This window comes from Mobula birostris, chromosome 6 (assembly GCF_030028105.1).
Source record: "Mobula birostris isolate sMobBir1 chromosome 6, sMobBir1.hap1, whole genome shotgun sequence".
In the NCBI taxonomy this organism is placed as follows: Eukaryota; Metazoa; Chordata; class Chondrichthyes; order Myliobatiformes; family Myliobatidae; genus Mobula; species Mobula birostris.
Window position 1 is genome coordinate 86,125,514 of NC_092375.1, and position 22,716 is coordinate 86,148,229.

The 22,716-nt window shown below is 42.7% G+C and overlaps 1 protein-coding gene across 3 annotated transcripts; it reads right to left on the reverse strand.

Moving 5' to 3' along the window:
- Nucleotides 1–218: 218 nt before the first annotated feature.
- On the reverse strand, nucleotides 219–21,390 carry LOC140199832 (cysteinyl leukotriene receptor 2-like). 3 transcript variants are annotated; one of them, XM_072262334.1, is made up of 2 exons: nucleotides 21,340–21,390; nucleotides 219–2,607 (listed from the first exon to the last, which is right to left on the reverse strand). In XM_072262334.1, exon 2 carries the CDS (start codon nucleotides 2,563–2,565, stop codon nucleotides 1,615–1,617), a length of 951 nt encoding a protein of 316 aa, XP_072118435.1. In that variant the 5' UTR covers nucleotides 2,566–2,607; nucleotides 21,340–21,390; the 3' UTR covers nucleotides 219–1,614. The 3 variants fall into 3 exon arrangements, with proteins under 3 accessions (XP_072118435.1, XP_072118433.1, XP_072118434.1); XM_072262332.1 differs by lacking the exon at nucleotides 21,340–21,390 and adding an exon at nucleotides 13,406–13,657; XM_072262333.1 differs by lacking the exon at nucleotides 21,340–21,390 and adding an exon at nucleotides 12,825–12,877.
- Nucleotides 21,391–22,716: the final 1,326 nt, after the last annotated feature.

Genomic DNA, 22,716 nt, shown 5'->3' on the forward strand with positions numbered 1-22,716 from the left:
TTCACTTAAAACTTCTTCATCACCACTGCTATGTTTTGTAACTCTAAAACATAAAATTAATTTGAAGAAAAAGACAGGAGCCCAAGAGATGTGAGTCTAACTTAGAGTTTATTTTAAGTGAAATGCACATATATTATGTGGTAGTGCATGATGTATGCAATTCACTTAACTTTACATATAATCCATAATGAATTATTTAAATGAACAAGAATGTCTAATCAACAAAATGTTTACAATATTACTTAAACGCTATTGAAACATTAAATACATAACTACCTACTGCAGATGTACTCTAGTTCTCCTGATAATTAATTAGATTTCTCAGTAATGTGGGCTTTGGTAAGCAATGGCCTGAAGAACTGATTAGAAATAAAACAAGTATTTGCAGTTTTGGAAATAGGTAGGTAGGTCTTAAGAAGTAATAAGATATAATCTAATGTTAGAATTGCATATATCCAAATATTGTATTACGGCCAATAACTGGTAACATCTTGTATTTATACAATTGTTTTAATAATTATAACCTTTCAAAGTAACATCACAAACTGAACCAGATGTGTCAAAAAAGTTGTCAAAGAAGTAAGTTTCAGAGAAGCAGGAAGATTTTATGAAGAAATTCTGGAAATTATAATTCTGGCAACTTGAGACATGGCCAAAAGCAGTGGCACAATTAAAACTGGGCAAATTCAAAGGGCTCAGCAATTAAAGGGCTAGAAGATTCAAAAGAAAGATTTAGTAACAAATGAAATAGTACAGAATTGGGCCATTTGGCCCTTTGATTCTGTGCTGCTAATCACAAAGATCATGGTTAATCTATGTCTGCATCATTTTCTTGCCCTATCTCCAGATTTGTTTGATACTCATATATCTATCAAATTCTGATTCAAATTAACTCAACAACTAAGCCTCCGCAGCCCTTTAGGACGGTGAATTTTAACAGCAATGAGACAATGGACTTTTCAATTACTGCTGTGTTCAAATCTTTGCATAATAATGATACCATTTGCCCCCCTAATCACTTTCAGTGATTTATGAATACCCATGCCCTTGAGCGTCAACATTAAGCAATCCCACTTATTTGCTGCCTTCCAATAAACAAGAAAAATTCTGGAATATATGTAACTTTGGAATATGATAACCAGAGCATTCACAGTCCCTATAGCCAGCGCGTTAAAACCCTTGGTTGTGGACCATCAGGTCTTTGGAATTCACCAAGTTCTTAGGTTATTTGGAAAAATCATGCTTATTTCCTTTGGTTCTTAATTCTTGCTGGGATCTTGCTTCTCAGGTGTTTCTGGTCAGTTTTTGTTGTGAAGGAAAATGCATAAAACAGCTTACTCTAGAAGTGTTATCACATAAATGTAACTTGAATGTCGATCTTCAAAAGCTAGAAAGAACTTAAGTAACCACTGCTAAGTAACAGTTGTCTGGAGTGAGGCTCATGGACAGTTTCCTGCTTTTTGATGAAAACTGCCAAAACTGTATGTCAAAATAAATTGTTTAAAGATAGGATCTAAAACCAATATGATTGATCCTTGACCTTCTGCATTCTAAACAAGAAGCAAGGAGAAATTCCACATACTGTCAGCCCTACAATGAATTGTAGGAGATAAATCATATTTGATTGTTCGCTATAGTCCTCCTGCTTCTCAGCTTATCCCTGAAGGACTCTGCTCCAAAGTAATATAAAAGAGGGTCCAAACAGGTATTGACTGCTACACCACACAGGGTGATCACCACAGAACGCTGAATGAAACAATTAACCTGGTTTGTGCTATGACTGCCATGGAAATTCATGGCAAGATGGACAGTCCGCAAAATGTGGTAGGGCAGAAAATTGGTCAGAAATATAACCATAACAATAATAATCATTGCTATAGCTTTTTTGCGGGAACATTTTTGCTTGTCATGCTCTGCCTTTGAAGTTAGCAAAGTTTTAAGAACAAAAATGTAACAAATAGTGATAATAAGGAAGGGAATAACACAACCTACTGGCAGTGAAATTAAATTCATGCTGTATATTTTACGGCTAATTTTATATTTAGGGTCAAGGCATATTGTTCTATTATTCTTTGCAATATAATTGTCTTCTATTAGTAAAGGACTAGCTACTACACCCACAAATACCCATATGAATATGCACAAAATTAGGACATTTTTAATCGTTCTATACTTTAAATATTTAAGTGGATGCACAATTGCAAAATAACGCAAGATGCTCATTAGGGTCAGAAAGTAGATGCTACAGTACATATTGAGGTAGAGTGCATAAAACATGAATCTGCAGAACGAAGGTGGAAAATCCCAAATACTGCCTTTCCAGTAATAATAAATGCGCCAAGGCAACGTGCAAACGAAGAATAGGTCTGCAATTGCCAGATTCACCATGACAATGCTGAATTCAGTCTTCCTCTTGTATAACTTTAGGAATACATATAAACAGAAGACGTTTTCAGTAAATCCAAGAATAAATGTGACCAGGTACACTGGAGGGTAGGTAGAAGTTTTGAAGTCACTGATGTTTTCACAGAAGTCATCATTTTCAGGGCTTGTAGTGTTAGTCATCCTCTTCTCTGAAGAAGTTTGTGACTTAGAGGTGGGGGTGATCTGTGGAAAGAACGTTAATTTTAGTCACAGCTAAGGATCACATTTTACATACTAATCTTGAATTTTATAAATACAATTTATTACGTTTACATTAGTTTAGAATAGGGAATGCTAACATTTATCCAAATGCCTTGACAATGATACAGCGATGAGTCCTTATCTCTGGCCCATATTGGACTTCAGAACCCTTCAAAATGACTTTGTAAACAACAATTGAAATAGCTACATTAAAATAAAGTAACAAAAAATCTCAATGCATTATCCTCAGCAATAGGTTTGGACGTGAATAGTCACTTTGAGGCCAGTCAACTTTGCAACATCCTGCTTACAGACATATGTTGGGTCTAAATTACTCTCCACTACCCTCACCCAACAAACTAGTCAAACAATTTGACATAGTTAAAACTACAGTATAGAGCTTTAAATTTCAACCAGTACGTATGACCTTTCCATGATCTTCCCTGGGGGTGTGTCAGGAGACGGCAGCAGGCAACTTGCAATCGAGGGGAACAGCCCACAAGTCTTCAACACTAATTCAAGCCCCAGTGAAGTCTCATAGTAGCAGGTTAAACAAGGAAGCTCTGTTGTTCATTCCCAAAACTAGCCCTCAAGTATTTCACCATTATTCTTCCTGTTCAGCACCATCAGGAAGAAGCAATGAGGGCAGAATGTTGATATTCCTAGTGATTGATTTCAATGACCATCAACAAGGTTAAATTGCTCTGACGAACTACCACACACTGAATTGTCCAACTGGTAAAAAGCAAAGATGCCAGACTTCTTCTACGGCAGGCAGGGAGAGAACCAAGGTGAGGTAAACACCAAAGCTTACTGCATTCTATTTGCCGCGGATGCAAATTCCAAGATAGCGTTGGTAGAAGTGACAAATGCACCTAGCATGCCTCTATCCAGAGTACCTGTTATGTTTTGTAACTTTGAAACATTAAACTAATTCAACAGAAGATGCGGGGAGTCCGAGAATACGGGTGTAGTTCAAGTTTAGTTTAGTTGACGCACCCATGTATCAAATGGTAGTGTGGTGATGTATACAATTCATGTATTATACACAACCCATAATGAATTATTTAAATAAGCAGGAAAGCTAATCAACATATATATATGTGTGTGTGTGTGTGTGTGTGTGTATATGCATGCATACACACATACACACACACACACACACATGGGGTGTTTGATAAGTTCGTGGCCTAAGGCAGAAGGGGTCAATTTTAGAAAACCTAGCACATTTATTTTTCAACATATTCCCCTCCTTCATGTACACACTTAGTCCAGCGGTCATGGAACATACGGATCCCTTCTTTGTAGAAGTGGTTCACAGTAGGGGTAATTGATAAGTTAGTGGCCTACAGTAGAAGCAGATGAGTTATACAATTCTCGTTACATGCACATGCAGTTCAATTTGAGTAATCATGCAGAAAGTTTGAGGTTAATAACTCATATCTCTCTCTCTCTGTCTTCTCTCTTTTCTCTCCACTCCACCCCCCCCAGCTGTACAGGGTACTGGTGAGGCTGCACCTGGAGTACTGCAGTTCTGGTCTCCTTACTTGAGGAAGGATATACTGGCTTTGGAGGCAGTGCAGAGGAGGTTCACCAGATTGATATATTCAGAGATGAGGAGATTAGACTATGAGGAGAGATTGAATTGCCTGGGACTGTACTCACTGGAATTAAGAAATCTTATAAAAACATATAAAATGATGAAAGAGATAGATAAGATAGAGGCAGGAAAGTTGTTTCCACTGGTAGGTGAGACTAGAACTAGGGGACATAGCCTCAAGATTCCAGGGAATAGATATAGGACGGAGATGAGGAGGACGCAAACACGAGGAAATCTGCAGATGCTGGAATTTCAAGCAACACACATCAGAGTTGCTGGTGAACGCAGCAGGCCAGGCAGCATCTCTAGGAAGAGGTACAGTCGACGTTTCAGGCCGAGACCCTCCGTCAGGACTAACTGAAAGAAGAGCTAGTAAGAGATTTGAAAGTGGGATGGGGAGGGGTGATCCAAAATGATAGGAGAAGACAGGAGGGGGAGGGATGAAGCCAAGAGCTGGACAGTTGAGGAGGAACTGCTTTTCCCAGACATTGGTGAATCTGTGGAATTCTCTGCCCAGGGAAGCCATGGAGGCTACCTTAGTAAATATATTTAAAACAAGGTTGGATAGATTTTTGCATAGTAGGGGAATTAGAGGTTATGAGGAAAAGGCTGGCAGGTGGAGTTGAGTCCATGGTCAGATCAGCCTATGATCTTATTGAATGGTGGAACAGGCTTGGTGGGCCAGATGGTCTACTCCTGCTCCTATTGCTTATGTTTTTATGTTCTCTGAGTGGTGATTTTTGGTCTTTTTTTAATTGGGTTATTCAAGTTTCTTGCTTTGTGGTTGCCTATATGCAGACAAATTTAAATATGTATAATTTATATATTCTTTCATAATAAATGTGCTTTGAATCTTTGAAATAGAGAGGGAGGTGTAATAAGGGGAAGAGTGTATGGCCACTGAGGGAGAATATCACAGCTGCACTGAGCTGGAACATATTAAAGGGCTTATTCACTGAGTACATGGGTAGGATTCAAAAATAAGAAAGGTCTATTGTACTATAGATCCTCCAGTAGCTACTGGGATACTGAGAAACAGATATACAGATACTACAGGGAAAGGTGCAAAAACAATAGGCTTGACCTTAACTTCCCAATACAGACAGGAACCTCCTTAGTAAAATAGGGCTAGATGGGGAGAATGTGTTAGGAGCATCTGAGTTTCTTAAAAAGTACATGGAAAGCCCATCTAGAGAAGGAGTAACATTACACCTTCCGGACTACAGCATCATTCAGACGGGTAAACCCACAGAAAGCATCTGGCCCACAAGGAATACCTGGCTGAGTACTGAAGATTTAAGCTAATCAATGGCTGGAGTATTTGCAAACACCTTCAGACTTCTGAAGCGAGTCATTGAGGTACCCACCTGCTTCAGTCATAAGAAGAATATGGTAACCTGCCTCAATGACTATCATCCAGTAGAACTTACCTGCACTGTGATGAAGTGCTTTGAGAGGTTGGTCACAAAGCGTATCGACTCCCGCCTGAGATGTGACCTAGACCTGCTGCAATTTGCCTACCATTACTAAAGGTCAACACAGACACCATTTTATTGGCTGTTCGCTTAACCCTGGAACATCTAGACAATGAAGATGCACTCATCAGGATGTTCTTCACTGACTACAGCTCAGCATCCAACACTATCATGCCCTCAAAACTAACCACTAAACTCCAAGACCTGGGCCTCAGTACCTCCCTGCACAACTGGATCCTCGATTTCCTCACTTGTAGACTCTAGTCAGCACAGATTGGCAACAACATCTCCTTCACAATCACCATCAACACAGATGCACCGTAAGGCTGTGTGCTTAGCGCATTGCTCTACTCACTTTATACCTATGATAGCATGGCTAAGCATAGCTCCAGTGCCATATTTAAGTTTTCTGACGACACCACTGTTATTGGCTGTATTAAGAGTGGTGACAGATCGGCATATGGGAGAGAGATTGAAAACTTGGTCAAGTGGTGCCACAACAACCACCTCTCACTCAACAACGGTAAAACCAAAGAGCTGATTATTGACTACAGGAGGAAGAAGAGGAGGTTCATGAGCCAGTCCTCATTAACAGAGTCAGAGATGGAGAGAGTCAGTAACAGAAAATTCCTTGGTGTTATCCCATCAGAGGATCTGTCCTGGGTCCTTCACACATGTGCCATCACAAAGGCGGCATGACAGCACATCTTCATTCTTAGAAGTTTGCGTGGATTGGGTGCATCACTTAAACTTTGTTGAACTTCTATTGATGCACCATGGAGAGTATCGTAACTGGTTGCATCGTGGCCTGATATGAAAACATCAATGTCAAGAATGGAAGTGCCTGCAGAAAGTGGTCGATACCATCACAGGCAAAGCCCTCCTCATCAATGAGCACGTTTACATGGAGCACTGCCACAAGAAAGCAGCATCCATCATCAAGGACCTCCATTATCCAGGCCATAGCACCAGGTTGAGGAACAGTTATTAACCTACAACCTTCAGGCTCTAAACCAACGTGGATAGCTTCACTCACCTCAACTCTGAACTGATTGTACAACCTACAGACTTATTTTCAAGTGCTCTACTACAACTAATATTCTCAGTATTATCTGTTTTCATTTGCACAATTTGGCTTCTTTTTCCACATTGTTGATCATCAATCTTTATTGATGTATAATTTTTCATAAATTCTAATGTATTTATTTTCCTGTAAATGCCTGCAAGAAACTGAATCTCAAGGCAGTATATGGTGGTGTATTTACTTTATTTATTTACTTTACTTTATTGTCGCCAAACAATTGATACTAGAGCGTACAATCATCACAGCGATATTTGATTCTGCTCTTCGCGCTCCCTGGAGTACAAATCAATAGTAAATAGTAAACATTTAAATTATAAATCATAAATAGAAAATAGAAAAGGGAAAGTAAAGTAGTGCAAAAAAAACCGAGATGCAGGTCCGGATATTTGGAGGGTATGGAGGGTATGGAGGGTCCGGATCCGTTCAGCAGTCTTATCACAGTTGGAAAGAAGCTGTTCCCAAATCTGGCCGTACAAGTCTTCAAGCTCCTGAGCCTTCTCCCAGAGGGAAGAGGGATGAAAAGTGTGTTGGCTGGGTGGGTCATGTCTTTGATTATCCTGGCAGCACCGCTCTGACAGCATGCAGTGTAAAGTGAGTCCACGGACGGAAGGTTGGTTTGTGTGATGTACTGGGCTGTGTTCATGATCTTCTGCAGCTTCTTCCGGTCTTGGACAGGACAACTTCCATACCAGGTTGTGATGCACCCTTGAAGAATGCTTTCTACGGTGCATCTATAAAAATTAGTGAGGGTTTTAGGGGACAGGCCAAATTTCTTTAGCTTTCTCAGGAAGTAAAGGCGCTGGTGGGCCTTCTTGGCGGTGGACTCTGCTTGGTTGGACCAAGTCAGGTCATTTGTGATATTGACCCCGAGGAACTTAAAGCTTTTGACCTGTTCCACTTGCGCACCACTGATGTAAATGTATACATACTTTGATAATAAATTTACTTTGTCTTGTATTGGGAAATGAACCTAGTCAAGTGACTGACCTTGCATTGGGGGAACATGTAGGAAGCAGTGATCACAGCCCCTTACGTTTTAAGATGGCAATGAATAAGGATAAGCATGAACCTTGCAGGAAAGTTTTAAATTGTAGAAGGGCAAATTATGGGATATTAAGTAGCAGCTATTGGGGACCACTGTTTTCAGCAAGTCAGCTGACCTTGTGGGGGGTGGGGGTAAGGGGGTCACTAGCCCTTGTCCATGGTCTTTGACCAAGGGGATTGCTGCTCTCCATCCACAGCACCAACCGACCCAGAGTTGGTCCACAGGGATCATTGGCCTTGGACTGTGGAGCACTCCAATCTGGACTACACTACTGGCTCCTGCCCCTGATTCTTCACTAACTGTCCCTGATCTCTAACACCCCCTCATTACAGTGGCTAAAGATTAACCTTACCGCAACCTCCCTGCACTGTCTCCAAAACCATCCCTATGAATTAAAAAATACAAGTAAGACTGGGCCATAACCTCAACAAACATTACACCTCAGCGCCTTGTTGACTGGAAGGGCTGAGTGGATGAGTGGACAGTGAAGGTGAGTGAAGGGAAAGGTGTGCTTACTGGTGGGACTTTACTTGAGATGGCAGAGTTTACAGAGAAGATGTGCTGGGTGCATAAGGCAATAGGAAAGGATAGGGAATCCTATTGTTGTATATTTAATACTTCTGTGGTACCGGAGTAATATTGTAAATGTATTATTTGATTAAGCATTTTTGTTTAAATAATTCATCATGTGTTATATGTAAAAGTATGTGAATGGCATACGTCATCACGGCACCTTGTCATAAGCACACGCCTCACTAAAGTAAAATCGAAACTAGGATTCGCATCTCTCGGGCTCCTTTGTTTTTATGCTTTGGAGTTAACAAAACAAAACACCTAGCCCTGCTATGGAAGTGGGAGGATGTGATAAGGGTGGATGTCCGGAAAATGGAGGAGTGCAAATGAGTGGATCTACTTGAACATGATGTCACAGGTAGATAGGGTCATAAAGAGAGTTTTTGGCTCATTGGCCTTCATAAATCAAAATATTTATTGCAGGACACACAAAATGCTGGAGGAACTCAGCAGACCAGGCAGCATCAATGGAAAAGAGTATGTTTTGGGCCGAGACCTTTCAGCAGGGACTCTGAGTTCCTCCAGCATTTTGTGTGTGTTACTTGGATTTCCAGCATCTGCAGATTTTCTCTTGTTTATTTATTGCAGGAGCTGGGATGTTATGTTGAAATTGTGTAAGACATTTGTGAGGCCTAATATGGCGTATTGTTTGCAGTTCTGGTCATCTACCTGCAGGAAAGAAACAAGGATGTTGCCAGGACTTGAGGGCCTGAGTAATAGGGAAAGACTGAATAAGTTAGACCTTTATCCCCTAGAGTGTAGGAGAATGAGGCGATAATTGATAGATGTATTCAAAACTATGAGGGGTATAGGTAGGATAAATGCAAGCAGGCTTTTTCCACTGAAGTTGTGTGAGACTAGTACTAAAGGTCATGAGTTAAGATGAAAGGTAAAATGTGAGGAGGCATGGGATCCAAGAAGACCTTGCTTTGTGGATCCAGAACTGACTTGCCCACAGAAGGCAAAGGGTGGTTGTAGATGGTTCGTATCCTGTGGAACACCACTGGTCAGTGACCAGTGGTGTTCCACAGAGAACTGATCTGGGACCCCTCTTCTGTGACTTTTATAAATGACCTGGTTGAAGAAGTAGAAGGGTGGGTTAGTAAGTTTGCTGATGACACAAGGATTAGGGGTGTTGAGGATAGTCTGGAAGTTTGACAGAGATTAGAGCGGGACATCGATAGGATACAGAACTGGGCTGAGAAGTGGACGATCAATTTCAACTCAGAGTGAAATAGGGATAGAGGAAGGGAGTGGGAGGGAATTACCGGAAGTTGGAGAATTCTATGTTCATACCAAGGGGCTGGAGACTACCTAGACGGTATATGAGGTGTTGCTCCTCCAACCTGAGTTTAGCCTCATCATGGCAGTAGAGGAGGCCATGTATGGACATATCTTAACATCTGCCTTTAACATCTGCCTGACGATGCTGAGGATGTTCTACGAGGCTGTGGTGGCCAGTGCTATCATGATTGCTGTTGTGTGCTGGGGCAGCAGGCTGAGGGTAGCAGACACCAACAGGATCAACAAACTCATTCGTAAGGCCAGTGATGTTGTGGGGATGGAACTGGACTCTCTCACGGTGGTGTCTGAAAAGAGGATGCTGTCTAAGTTGCAAGCCATCTTGGACAATGTCTCCCATCCACTACCTAGTGTACTGGGTGGGCAAAGGAGTACATTCAGCCAGAGACTCATTCCACCGAGATGCAACACAGAGCGTCATAGGAAGTCATTCCTGCCTGTGACCATCAAACTTTACAACTTCTCCCTTGAAGGGTCAGATACCCTAAGCCAATAGGCTGGTCCTGGACTTATTTCATAATTTACTGGCATAATTTACATATTACTATTTAACTATTTATGGTTGTATTAATATTTATTATTTATGGTGCAACTGTAAGGAAAACCAGTTTCCCCCGGGATCAATAAAGTATGACTATGACTATGATCTGAATGGGAATGGGAGCAGAGTTGAAGTGGGTGGCTACTGGGAGATCCTGTCTGTTTTGGCGGACGGAGTGGAGGTGCTCGATGAAGCGGTCCCCCACTCTGTGTCGGATGCAATAGATGACCCCAACAGACTCACCTCTCTCCCTATTTCACTCTGCCCCCTCCCCCAGCTGCCTATCACCTCCCTCATGGTTCCGCCTCCTCCTTCTAGTACCCATTGTCTTCCTGCATGTGACGTCCCTGCTTCCCCTCCCCCACCCCTTTCTCTTTCAAATTACTGGTCTTTCAACTGAACCTACAAGCATTCTTCAAATCCTTCCCCCTCCTTCTTTCTTCAGTCCTGACGAAGGGTTCCGGCCCGAAACATCGACTCATTGTTTCCACTGATGCTGCCCAACCTGTTGAGTTCATCCAGCGTGCTGTGAGTGTTATTCTGGGATTGAAGAGCTTTTGATGGCTGTGGGCCTCTACTCACTGGAATTTAGAAGAACGAGGGGTGACCTCATTGAAACCTATTGAGTGGTGAAAGGCCTTGATAGAGTGGATGTGTAAAGGATGTTTCCTATGGTGGAGGAGTTCAAGACCAGAGGAAGTCACCTCAAACTAAAAGGACAGAGATGAGGAGGAATTTCTTTAGCCAGAGGATGGAGAATCTATGGAATTCATTGCCACATTCAGCTGTGGAGGACAAGTCATTGGGTATATTTAAAGGAGAGGTTGATAGATTCTTGATTAGTCAGGGAATGAAGGGAGGGGATCGGGGCTGAGAGGGAAAATGGATCAGCCATGATGAAACGGAGGAGCAGATGGGCTAAATGGCTTATTTTTTCCTCTCATATCTTATTTTTTATCTTAATGAAAAGACTGCAATCATAAAAGTGAGGATTTGTCCTCTTGGCCTCCTTATTTATTTCCTCAGCTGAAGCCAAAAACATCAGCTGTTTTTTAAAAAAAATTATGACTATCAGCATTTAACCATAAAATGTAATTGCCTTGTGTAAATTTTCCTCTCATTCCCACAGCTGAACTCTAAGAAAAGCTCTGGGGATAAAAAAAAAACACCAGATTCATTAATCTGATAAGCCTTCATGTTTTGCAAATGAACTTTGATGAAAGCTTGCACACTCACTTCTCACATTTAGAAACAATTTTTAAAAAACTATTACAAAGCAGCTAAAATATTTACAACCAAATTTTTTGAAAAATTATAAACCTCAGAACACATCATTCATAAATACGTAGTATTATCATAAATAATTAGCATCATGCAGATGTTTCTGTAAGAAGAAAGAAGAAAAGAAGGAAAAGAAGAAGAAAGCAGGCTTATTTTTTTAAAAAAATCTAAATTAATTGTATTCATTTTAGATCTCAGACATGGCTTTTTACTGGTACCAGTATTAACAGTTTTCTGGTGGGAGACTAAAAATACACACTACTTTCATACATTCCCCACCATAAGTGGTTGGAATTGACTGCATCACTTGTCTTTCTTGCTGGACTCATCACTGGGTTATGATACTGATGACCAGTTTGTTTTATTTACAATAACTTAAAATATTTTTGATTGAAGAAAAATAACCACCACAGCATTGACTGAAAACTGATCTAAGATGTGTGTTTAAGCTTAGTTACGTTTACTCAAATTATGGTGTTAATTACAAATACAACTTGATGTATAAAAGTTTGGTTGAAAGACTAAATAGACATTGAAATGGTAGAATGGGGAGGTGCTCCAAGCCCATTCTAGATACTAAACATACAGAAGAATTTAGCTTCCACCATTTTAGGAGGCATCCATTAAACACACATATTTTATATATACACATTATGATTCCTTAATTTGCATGAGCAAATCCGAGGTTTCAGACCCTTCTCATCATTTTATCAACAGCACAATACAACAATTGGTAGTCACTTTGAACATTCATGACACTGACTGCCGCTCCCTTCTCCCAAAATTGCTGGGAAGTGAGAAACTATTTTAAAGTTGACAAGTTAGAAGGGAACTTTGTACCGGCTGGAAGTGCCAACGATGAAGAACAACATATCATCCTCAACTTTACTGTCTATTCTTTTTGCAGCAAGGAACATTGTAGTTCCTTCCCAGTAAGTCTATGTCCAATATCACAATTACATTGTAACCACAAGTGGTAAATTGTGCCCACCGCTTACAAATATGTGTTACATTTTGTACATTTACGTATGCCCATTCCAAACTGACCTGACTTCTGAGCTTTGCTCCGTGTCTGATCCCTCTAAAAGTCAGGACTAAGGAGAAGGCTTCTTTCTAACATGGTTGGTTAATTTTTAAAAATCAATTAGAAAGGACTGAAAATGAAATAATACGACTCCGGCATATAATAGCGTCTACTTTCTGTATAATTCATAAATAAGAAATTGGTAACTTACTATATTCAATAAATAAATAATTTATACAAGTACAGGATAAACCTTTTGCCACTGCTAGCTTACTCTGTTCTGACTGTGAGCCTCAGTGAAGACCCCGCGGCAGGCTTCCACGCCGGACTTGCTTCAACTGGCAGTGTCACACAGCCTTTAGATCACAGACATGTGAAGGAAAGCAGTAGGTTAGAACCCCCTTCTCCGATCAACTATTTCCGCCCTATAATCACCCTTGAAGAGAAGAACAGGTTGTCATTTGTTAACATCCTCCCCTCCTCCCATTTAAGTAAAAGATCAAACGCTTTAGACTAACCTGCATTTCTACATAACATACAATATGTCTCCATTGCCGCTTTGCCTCCCTTCATCGTCACCCCTTAAATTTAGGGAAAGAAAATCGTAAATCGAGCAAATCGTAAATCTTCACACTCTGAACTAAATACAAAACTTGGGTTCTTTGCAGGGAATTCGCACGACCGTATAAACTTTAATTCTTGAATCGCTCACACCGGCAATATAATTCATAAAAAAAAGAGAAACGTCGAGTTTAACGACTTGCAACGGTCCTGAAGTCCAGTAAGAATCTAATCGTGTGTGTTTTTCTGCCTGGACGCTTCATCGAAGTAGTACAATTACGAAAACCAAATTACCTGTAAATTAATCTGTTCCTGTGTTGGAACGCGAACACCGTGTTGCGAGTCGTGCCAAGGAAGTTTCTCGGTAAGATTTACTTTTCAATAAAGTACATCAGTGCTTCTTATTAGATAGTTCCTTGTATGACCAACTGGGTGCGCAGCAGTTAAAACGCGTCTTCCGCCTTTAAAGGCACATTCTGCACGGCACGGCGAGGAAAACGCACAGCGATTCTCCCGGTGGAAGGGAAGGAGGGAGGAAGAGATCGGGAGCTGGGCACTCTGGCGGATGAAATGTCTGCCAAGAGACTACGCACAAAATGCTGGAAGAACTCAGCAGGTCAGGCAGCATCTATGGAAAAGAGTAAACAAACAGTCGACTCTTCATCAGGACTGGAGAAACAATGATGAAGGGTCAGAGTAAGAATGTGAGAGGAGGGGAGGAAGAAACACAAGGTGATTAGTGAAACCGGGAGGAGGAGGGACGAGGTAAACAGCTGAGAAGTTGATTGGTGAAAGAGATACAGGGTTAGAGAAAGAGGGAATCTGATTGGACAGGACAGACAATGGAAAAGAAAAGGGGAGAAGGTGATGGGCAGGTACAGAAATAAACTGAGAGAAGGAAATGAGAATGGGGAATGGTGAAGGATGGCGTCCTTACTGGAAGTTTGAGAAATTGCTGTTCATGTTATCAGGTTGGAGGCTACCTGGATGGAATATGAGTGTGGCCTCAATACAACAGTAGAGGAGGCCATGGACTGACATGTCAGAATGGGAATGGGAGGTGGAAGTAAAATGGGTGGCCACTGGGAGATCCCACTTTTTCTGGTGGACGGAGCATAGGTGCTCGGTGAAGTGGTCTCCCAGCCTACATTGGGTCTCACCGATATACAGAAGGCCATACTGGGACCACTGGATACAGTAGATGACCCCAGCAAACTCACAAGAGAAGGACTGTTTAGGCCCTGAATGAAGGAGGAGGTGTAGGCGCAGGTGAAGCACTTGTTCCACTTACAAGGATAAGTGCCAGGAGGGAGATCAGTGGGGAGGGACAAGGGAATTGCATGGGGAGCAGAAAGTTGGGGGGGGGAGAGAGAAAGATGCACTTGGTGTTGGGATCCTGTTGGAACTGGTGGAAGTTTTGGAGAATTATGTGCTGAACACAGAGGCAGGTAAGGTCTTAGGTAAGGACAAGAGGAGGCCAATCCCTGGTGGGGTGGCAGGGGAAGGGGCGAGAGTAGACATGCACAAAATGGAAGAGATGCAGTTGAGGGCAGTGTTGACAGTGATCTCACTAGTTCTGAAATGAAGCGCCAGATACTTCCGAGGGCAGAGTGGAAGTTGGAGGCAAAGTTGATGAAGTCAATGAACTCCACATGGGTGCAAGAGGCAGTAGCAATGCAGTTGTCGATGTAGTGTAGGAAAAGTTGGAGAGTGATACCAGAGTAACATAGAAACATAGAAAACCTACAGCACAATACAGGCCCTTCAGCCCACAATGCTGTGCTGAACATGTACTTACTTTAGAAATTACCTAGGGTTACCCATAGCCCTCTATTTTTCTAAGCTTCATGTACCTATCCATGAGTCTCTTAAAAGACCCTGTTGTAACCACCTCCACCACAGTCGCTGGCAGCCCATTCCAAGCACTCAGCACTCTCTGAGTAAAAAAAAACTTACCCCAGACATCTCCTCTGTACCTACTTCTGAGCACCTTAAAACTGTGCCTTCTCATGCTAGCCATTTCAGCCCTGGGAAAAAGCCTCTTTGACTATCCACACGATCAATGCCTCTTATCATCTTATACACCTCTATCAGGTCACCTCTCATCCTCCGTCACTCCAAGGAGAAAAGGCCAAGTTCACTCAACCTATTCTCATAAGGCATGCTCCCCAATCCAGGCAACATCCTTGTAAATCTCTTCTGCACCCTTTCTATAGTTGCCACATCCTTCCTGCAGTGAGGTGACCAGAACTAGGCACAGTACTCCAAGTGGGGTCTGACCAGGGTCCTATACAGCTGTAACATTACCTCTCATCTATTGAACTCAATCCCATGATTGATGAAGGCCAATGCACTGTATGCCTTCTTAACCACACAGTCAACCTGCACAGATGGAAATGGAGTCTATAGAAGTGCGGCAAAGCAGCATCAACTTCACAGACCCTTTACAGATTACAAACAAGGAAGTGTTTGCTATGCTGAGGCAGATTAGGGTGGATGAATCCCCAGGGCCTGACAAGATGTTCCCGCAGACCCTGTGGGAGGCAAGTGCAGAAAATGCTGGGGGCCTAGCAGAGATATTTAAACCATCCTTAGTGACAGGTGAGGCACCAGAGGATTGGATGATAGCCGACGTTGTTCCGCTGTTTAAGAAAGCCTGATATCAGCAATGGGAAAGTTATTGGAAGATATTCTGAGAGACCATATATATAAGTATTTGGACAGACCTGGACTGACTAAGGATAGTCAGTATGAGTTCATGCATGGTAGGTTGTGTTTAATCAATCTTGTAGCGTTTTTGAGGAAGTTACAGGGAAAGTTGATGAAGGGAAGGCAAGGCAGTGGGTGTTGTCTACATGGACAAGGTCCCCTTTGGGAGGCAAGTCAAGAAGGTTCAGTCACTTGGCATTCAAGATGAGGTAGTGAATTGGATTAGACATTGGCTTTGTGGGAGAAGCCAGAGAGCGGTAGTAGATGGTTGCCTCTCTAACTAGAGGCCTGTGACTAGTGGAGTGCTTCAGGGATCGATGCTGGGTCTGTTGTTGTTTGTCATCTATATCAATGATCTGGATAATTATATGATTAACTGGATCAGCAAATTTGAAGATGACACCAAGATTGGGGAAGTAGTGGACAATAAGGAAGGCAATCATGGCTTGCAACGGGATTTGGACCAGCTGGAAAAATGGGATAAGAAATGGCAGATAGAACTTAATGCAGTTGATGCAGTTCAGTAGGACCAACAGTAGGTCTTACACAGGTAGATCTTTCACAGTGAATGGTATGGAACCGAGGAATGCGGTAGAACAAAGGGATCTGTGAATACAGGTCCATAATTTGTTGAAAGTTGTGTCACAGGTGGATAGGATTGTAAAGAAAGCTTTTGGCACATTGGCCTGCATAACTCTAAGTACTGAGTACAGGAGACAGGATGTTATGTTGAAGTTGTATAAGACGTTGGTGAGACCTAACCTGGAGTATTGTGTGTAGTTTTGGTCACCTACTGACAGGAAAGATGTAAATAAGGTTGAAAGAGTACAGAGAAAATTTACAAAGTGTCATGGTCCTGTCCATGAATGCCGCATTCCGGTTAATGGTCTGGTCCGTGGACTCAGGACTCCGGGTCTTCAGCTGTTATCTTGTTTGAGTTAATCATAGTGTGACGGGGTCCTGAATTACCCCTATGAACTGTGCTTTTGAAAAGAGAGAGAGAGAGAGAGAGTTATTTAACACCGGCATGTTGTTTGTAAAAGAGAGAGAGAAAGACGAAGACTAACTGTTGGACTGCCACTTTAAGGCACTGGAAGTAACTTTGGATTTCTACTGAGTTGGAGTTGGAGGCAGCACCGAGCAGCTCGTAAGTTGCTAAGGTGACCGAAGGTGGTGTTATTTATTGGACACTCGATGTTATGATTTTTGGCAGGCTGTTAACACTTTCTTCAAGGATTTTTGTCTGCTTGCATTTCTTCACAGAGAGAGGAAGGAGGAGTTATTTGAATGACCGTTGGTGCTCAGCATGAGAAGATAAAATAGGAGGTCAGATGATAGACCTCAGACACATGTTCTGGACACTGAATGAGCACTGTTGAGCCCGCAGGAAAAGTGGGTTTTAGAGGATCGATCCATCGCTCTTGCAGTGGAAAGAAGAAAAAAGGGGTTGACTGGTGGGGAGTTGTCCATGTGTCCACCTTCGTCTGGGGGATAGGTCCACCACAGAAAACCGGTCCCCTTTGTTAAAGTCACAGTCGGTGACCTTTAAAGGATTTCGAAGGACAGCGAGAAGATCGATGGCGTCAGCTCACCTGAAAACTCAAATCTCTCCCTCTCTCTCTCTCCATCACTACTCAACTCAATACCATGAACTGAACTGAACTTTACTCATCATCGTAAGACTGTATCTTTTTACCCCTAGACTTAAAGAAGCTTGGTTTTTCATACATATATTTCCACATTTACTGATATACTTACTTATATATATAATCATTGCTAACCTGTTTGATTTATCTACATTTATATTACTGTATTGCATAGTTACTAATAAATATTATTAGTTAATAGCAATACTGGACTCCAACATGTTTCCCATCTCTGCTGGTTCTTTATTCCCATCATGGGGTTTGTGACAATAGGCACCTGATTCCCATCTTGGGGCTTAGAATATAAGTAGCCTTGGGTTTGAGTGTTAGGGGTTGGTTTGTCTTGTCAGTTCCCCTTGGAGCAACCTGCTGACGGAAGGCTAGTGAAACTATTCATGATCTCTAGTCCTGGTTGGAGGACCACCGCTTCATGGAGCCTTGTTGCCACTCGCTGGAGTAGTCTTTGCGGTATGGATTTGGCTGTTTCCCGGGTCAGCTGAGTGGCTGCCAGCCACTCTGAGCTAGGTAGGGATCTGGCTGTTTCTGTAACCAGCTGAGGTTGATGGCCGAACTGAGACTTGGAGCTACCCCGAAGCAGAGGTGGAACTGTCTGTCGTTCTTTGGCGTTTGTCTCTTCTTGTCTTTGCCTCTGTGGGGTAAGTCAGGCCGTTTTGCCATTGCCCTGTGGGGGATCTGTCTTGTCTTATCCTCTCCTCTGTGGGGTAAGTCAGGCCATTTTGCCATTGCCCTGCAGGGGTATCTGTCTTGTCTTGTCCTCGCCTCTATCGGGTAAGTCCGGCCGTTCTGCCATTACCTGACAGAGGGACCTGTCCCACCTTGGTGTGGAGATGAAGTTGAGTCCTGGCTTGTCTTAGGATAAGTCCCAGCTCTATGTTGATGTTTAGTTCCCAGTCAGTCTCTCAGCTCCAGCCTCCGAGTTATCAGCCTCCGCATTTCAAGATGAAGATCCCGCAGCCAAGCTCCAAGAACCCAAGCCTCGAAGATCCTGCAGCTAAGCTTCAAGAACCCAAGCCTCAAAGATCCCACAGCCGAGAACCCAAGCCTCGAAGATCCCACAGCCAAGCTCCAAGAACCCAAGCCTCGAGGGTCCCGCAGCCAAGCTCCAAGAACCCAAGCCTCGAGGGTCCCGCAGCCAAGCTCCAAGAATCCAAGCCTCAAGGGTCCCGCAGCCAAACTCCAAGAACCCAAGCCTTGAGGGTCCTGCAGCCAAGCTCCAAGAACCCAAGCCTCGAGGGTCCCGCAGCCAAGCTCCAAGAATCCAAGCCTCGAAGGTCCCGCAGCCAAGCTCCAATAACCCAAGCCTTGAGGGTCCTGCAGCCAAGCTCCAAGAACCCAAGCCTCGAGGGCCCCAAGCCAAGCTCAAGACCCAAGACCCCAGCCTGCAGCCAAGCTCAAAACCCAAGACCCCTGCCTCTAGCCTCAAGCCTCAAGACCCCAGCCTTCAGTCCTGCAGTCATGTCATGTCCATATTTGGTTCTGGCACCCAAGCCCAAGGCAAGACCCAGGTTTTGGGTCCTTGTCCAGTCTCTGGCTTGGGGTCCAAGCCCTAGGCTGCGTTCTTGTCCCTGCTCCTTGCCTGTATCCTGTCACGTCCCTACTCTAGTTAAATCCTGTTCCTTGTACTTCAGTGTCTGTGTCTTGCATTTGGGTCCATTGTTGCCGGGACTGGAGGACCAGTGTTATAATGAAAGACAGTAGGTTTGGACTTTCTTCCTTGGGATGTAGATGCTTGAGGGGAGATTTGATAGAAGTATACAAAATTATGACGGGTATAGATAGGGTAAATGCAGGCAGGCTTTTACCACTGAGGTTGGGTGGGATTCCAACTCGTGGTCATGTGTTAAGGGTGAAAGGTGAAAAGTTTAAGGGGAACGTGAGGGGAAACTTCGTCACTTAGAGGGTCATGAGAGTGTGAAGCAAGCTGCAGCACAAGTGGTATGTGCAAGTTCAATTTCAACATTGAAGAGAAGTTTGGATAGGTACATGGATAGTAGGGATTATGGAGGGCTCTGGTCTGGGTGCAGGTTGATGGGAGTAGACAGTTTAAACAGTTCAGCATGGACTAGATGGGCCAAAAGGTCTGTTTTTGTGCTGTACTTTTCTCTGACTCTAAGTGAGATGTCACTTATCAGGAAATATTCATCTGACGTGGCAAGGCATACAGTATAAATGAATTCACAGAAGTATTATAAGGAATGAAAATGGATTTGTAATACAGTATTTTTGTGACATTTTCCATGTCATTCGGTTTTTCAATGTACTCAAGACAACAATGAAGCCTGGAAAGAACCAGTTTTATGCAGGCAGAGATGAATTGTTAATATGTACAGGGAATCATCTCTCCATAATGGGATTGGGTTTGGTCTGTCTGGCTATTGTTTTTTTTTCTTTCATTCAGAGCAATAGTGAAAATGTTCTGCAAAACATCCCTCTTGACCCTTTTTATTCCTGCTGGTCTTTGTTGGTTCTTCATGGATCTCCTGCTTCTGGTTTCCAGACTATATTTCCACAGGTAACAACTGTGATCTTCTCTGGACTGATGAATGAACTGGGCACTCACTGTCAGGGGACTGACAGCATTCTGCATTGCAACACCTGTTGCTATGTGAGAGCTGGTATACCAATGCACAGCTGCAGTGGCGGCGCATTGAGAAGGGGCAAAACCACAGGACTGGAGCAGGTGACTGCCGAAAATGTCAAACTGCATTAGAGATCGATTGTTATCTGGGCTTTTAGGATACCAGGGAATACAGTGATTTAGGTCTCAATTCTGAAAACTCTGTATGTGTCAAACCCTGTGGTCTCCAACCCACCCTGAGTAACCTGTAATGCCTAGCCAAAATATTTGTCAGTCGTATGACAATTGACAAGTTGCTCAGCACTACAAGACTGCAATAAATATTCCTTACCAGTATGAATACACAACTTCGAACTCTGGGAGATGTTCCTAAAATTGAAACTCATCTTACTTTTTGAGAAGGGGTTCTCAGCAGAGAATCCCTTAAATTGCAAGGTACGGAACCAGTGACACTTTGAATACCATGTAGCAGGGAGTTCAGAAGCGTAATCCCCTGGGGGAAGAAACTTTTCCATCCTGACCGTTCTTGTTTTTACACTTCAGAATCTCCTGCCTGATTGTAGGAAGTCAAAGAGGATGTTGGATGGATGGGTGGGATCCTTAACAATACTATGGTCCCTGCGTACACAACGCTCTTGATGAATGTCCCCCTCCTGACGGTGGAGAGGTCCATGTGATCGTCTCAGCTGTTCTCACAGTCCTTTGTAGGAATTTCTGGTCCGATCCTCGGCTGCCCCATGCCAGCTGGAGCAGAATACACAATACGCTGCATGCTTGCTCTCCCGAGACTAGCAAAAAACGGCACTTTCTGGATTTTTAAGCTTTAATTTCTATTAGAAAGTGTGGGAATATGCTTCGCATGATAGACAACATTTTGTGCACGTCAGATTCTTGGAAAATATCGGTCATAATAACATGGATTTTACCTAGAAGTTGTTGTCCAATTTCTCGAATAGTTAAATCTACCCGGAAATTTACCCTGTCTTCTATGTACTTTGGGTTATATTGGGTTGATAAACATAGTTTATTGCAATGCTGGTAAAGGGTGTACCGAAGCAACTTAAGTGACTGGAACAGCTGGTGTTATATGAGTCAACTTTTGGAATTTGCATATTTAATAAATGATAAGCTGCCAAAATAATCTTTTGTACCAATTTTGCACACACAGTTTGTTTAACAAAGCTAAAACAAATAACATTTTTTACAATTAAGTTGAAAAGAAAATGGTTTTGGCTCTCTAAACCTTTTTAAAAACATACCGAACTTTAACATACCGTACTTAATTTCACTGCTAGAAGTATCGTAGGAAAGGCGTGTGAGCTCAGGGCATGGATCAACACCTGGAATTATCATGTTATAGCTGTTAGAGAGGCTTGGTTGCAGAAGGGGCAGGACTGGCAGCTCAATATTCCGAGGTTCTGTTGTTTTAGACACGACAAAGCGAGAGGGATATAAGGAAGAGGGGTGGAGTTACTAGTCATGGAAAATGTAACAGCAGTGCTCCGTCAAGACAGGCTGGAAAACTCGACCAGTGAGGCGTTATGGGTGGAACTGAGGAATAAGAAAGGTAGACCACCTTAAAGGGGCTGTATTACAGACCATCCACTGAGGGATTTCGAGGAACAGGAAAGTACTAGGAAAGTGGGAGGCCTTCAAAAACAAAATTTTGAGAGTATAAAGCTTCTACGTACCTGTTAGAATAAAAGGTAAAGATAACCAGTACAGGGAACCTTGGTTTTCAAGAGATATCAAGGCACTGGTTAAGAGAAAAAAGGAGGTGCATAGCAGGCGTAGGGCACTAGGAACACGTGAGGTGCTTATGGAGTATAAGAAATGCAAAAGAATACTTCAGAAAGAAATCGGGAAAGCTAAAAGAAGGCATGAAGTTGCTCTAGCAGACAAGGAGAAAGAGAATACTACGGGATTCCAAAGATATGTTAAGAACAAAAGGATTGCAAGGGACAAAACTGGTCCTCTGGAAGATCAGAACATCCTTAGTGACAGGAGAGATACCAGAGGACTGGATGATAGCCAATATTGTTCTGCTGTTTAAAAAAAGCTCCAAAGAGAAACACAGAAATTATAGGCCAGTGAGTCTGTGGGAAAGCTATTCGAAGGTATTCTAAGGGACTAGATATATAGCAGTTGAATAAACATGAACTAATTAAGGATAGTCAGCATAGCTTCATGCATGATAGGTCATGTCTAACCAATCTTATAGGTTTTTTTGAGGAAGTTACAAGGAAAGTTGATGAAGGCAGGGCAGTGGATGTTGTCTACTACGTGGACTTTAGTAAAGCATTTGACAAGGTCCCCTTTGGGAGGCTGGTCAAGAAGGCTTAGTTGCTCAGCATTCAAGATGAGGTAGTAAATGGGATTAGACATTAGTTTTGTGGGAGAAGCAAAAGTGTAGTAGTAGAGGGTTGTCTCTCTGACTGGAGGTCTGTAACTAGTGGTGTGCAGCAGGGGTCGGTGCTGGGTCCATTGGTATTTGTCATCTGTATCAATGATCTGGACGATAATGTGGTTAACTGGATCAGCAAATTTGCAGATGACACCAAGATTAGAGTGTAGTGGACAGCAAGGAAGGCTGTCATGGCTTGCAGGGGGATCTGCATCAGCTGGAAAAAATGGGCTAAAACTGGCAGATG

Bases quoted from the DNA above. Each gene is read 5' to 3' on its own strand.
- LOC140199832 (XM_072262334.1), bottom strand. From the start codon at position 2,565: ATGACTAACACTACAAGCCCTGAAAATGATGACTTCTGTGAAAACATC.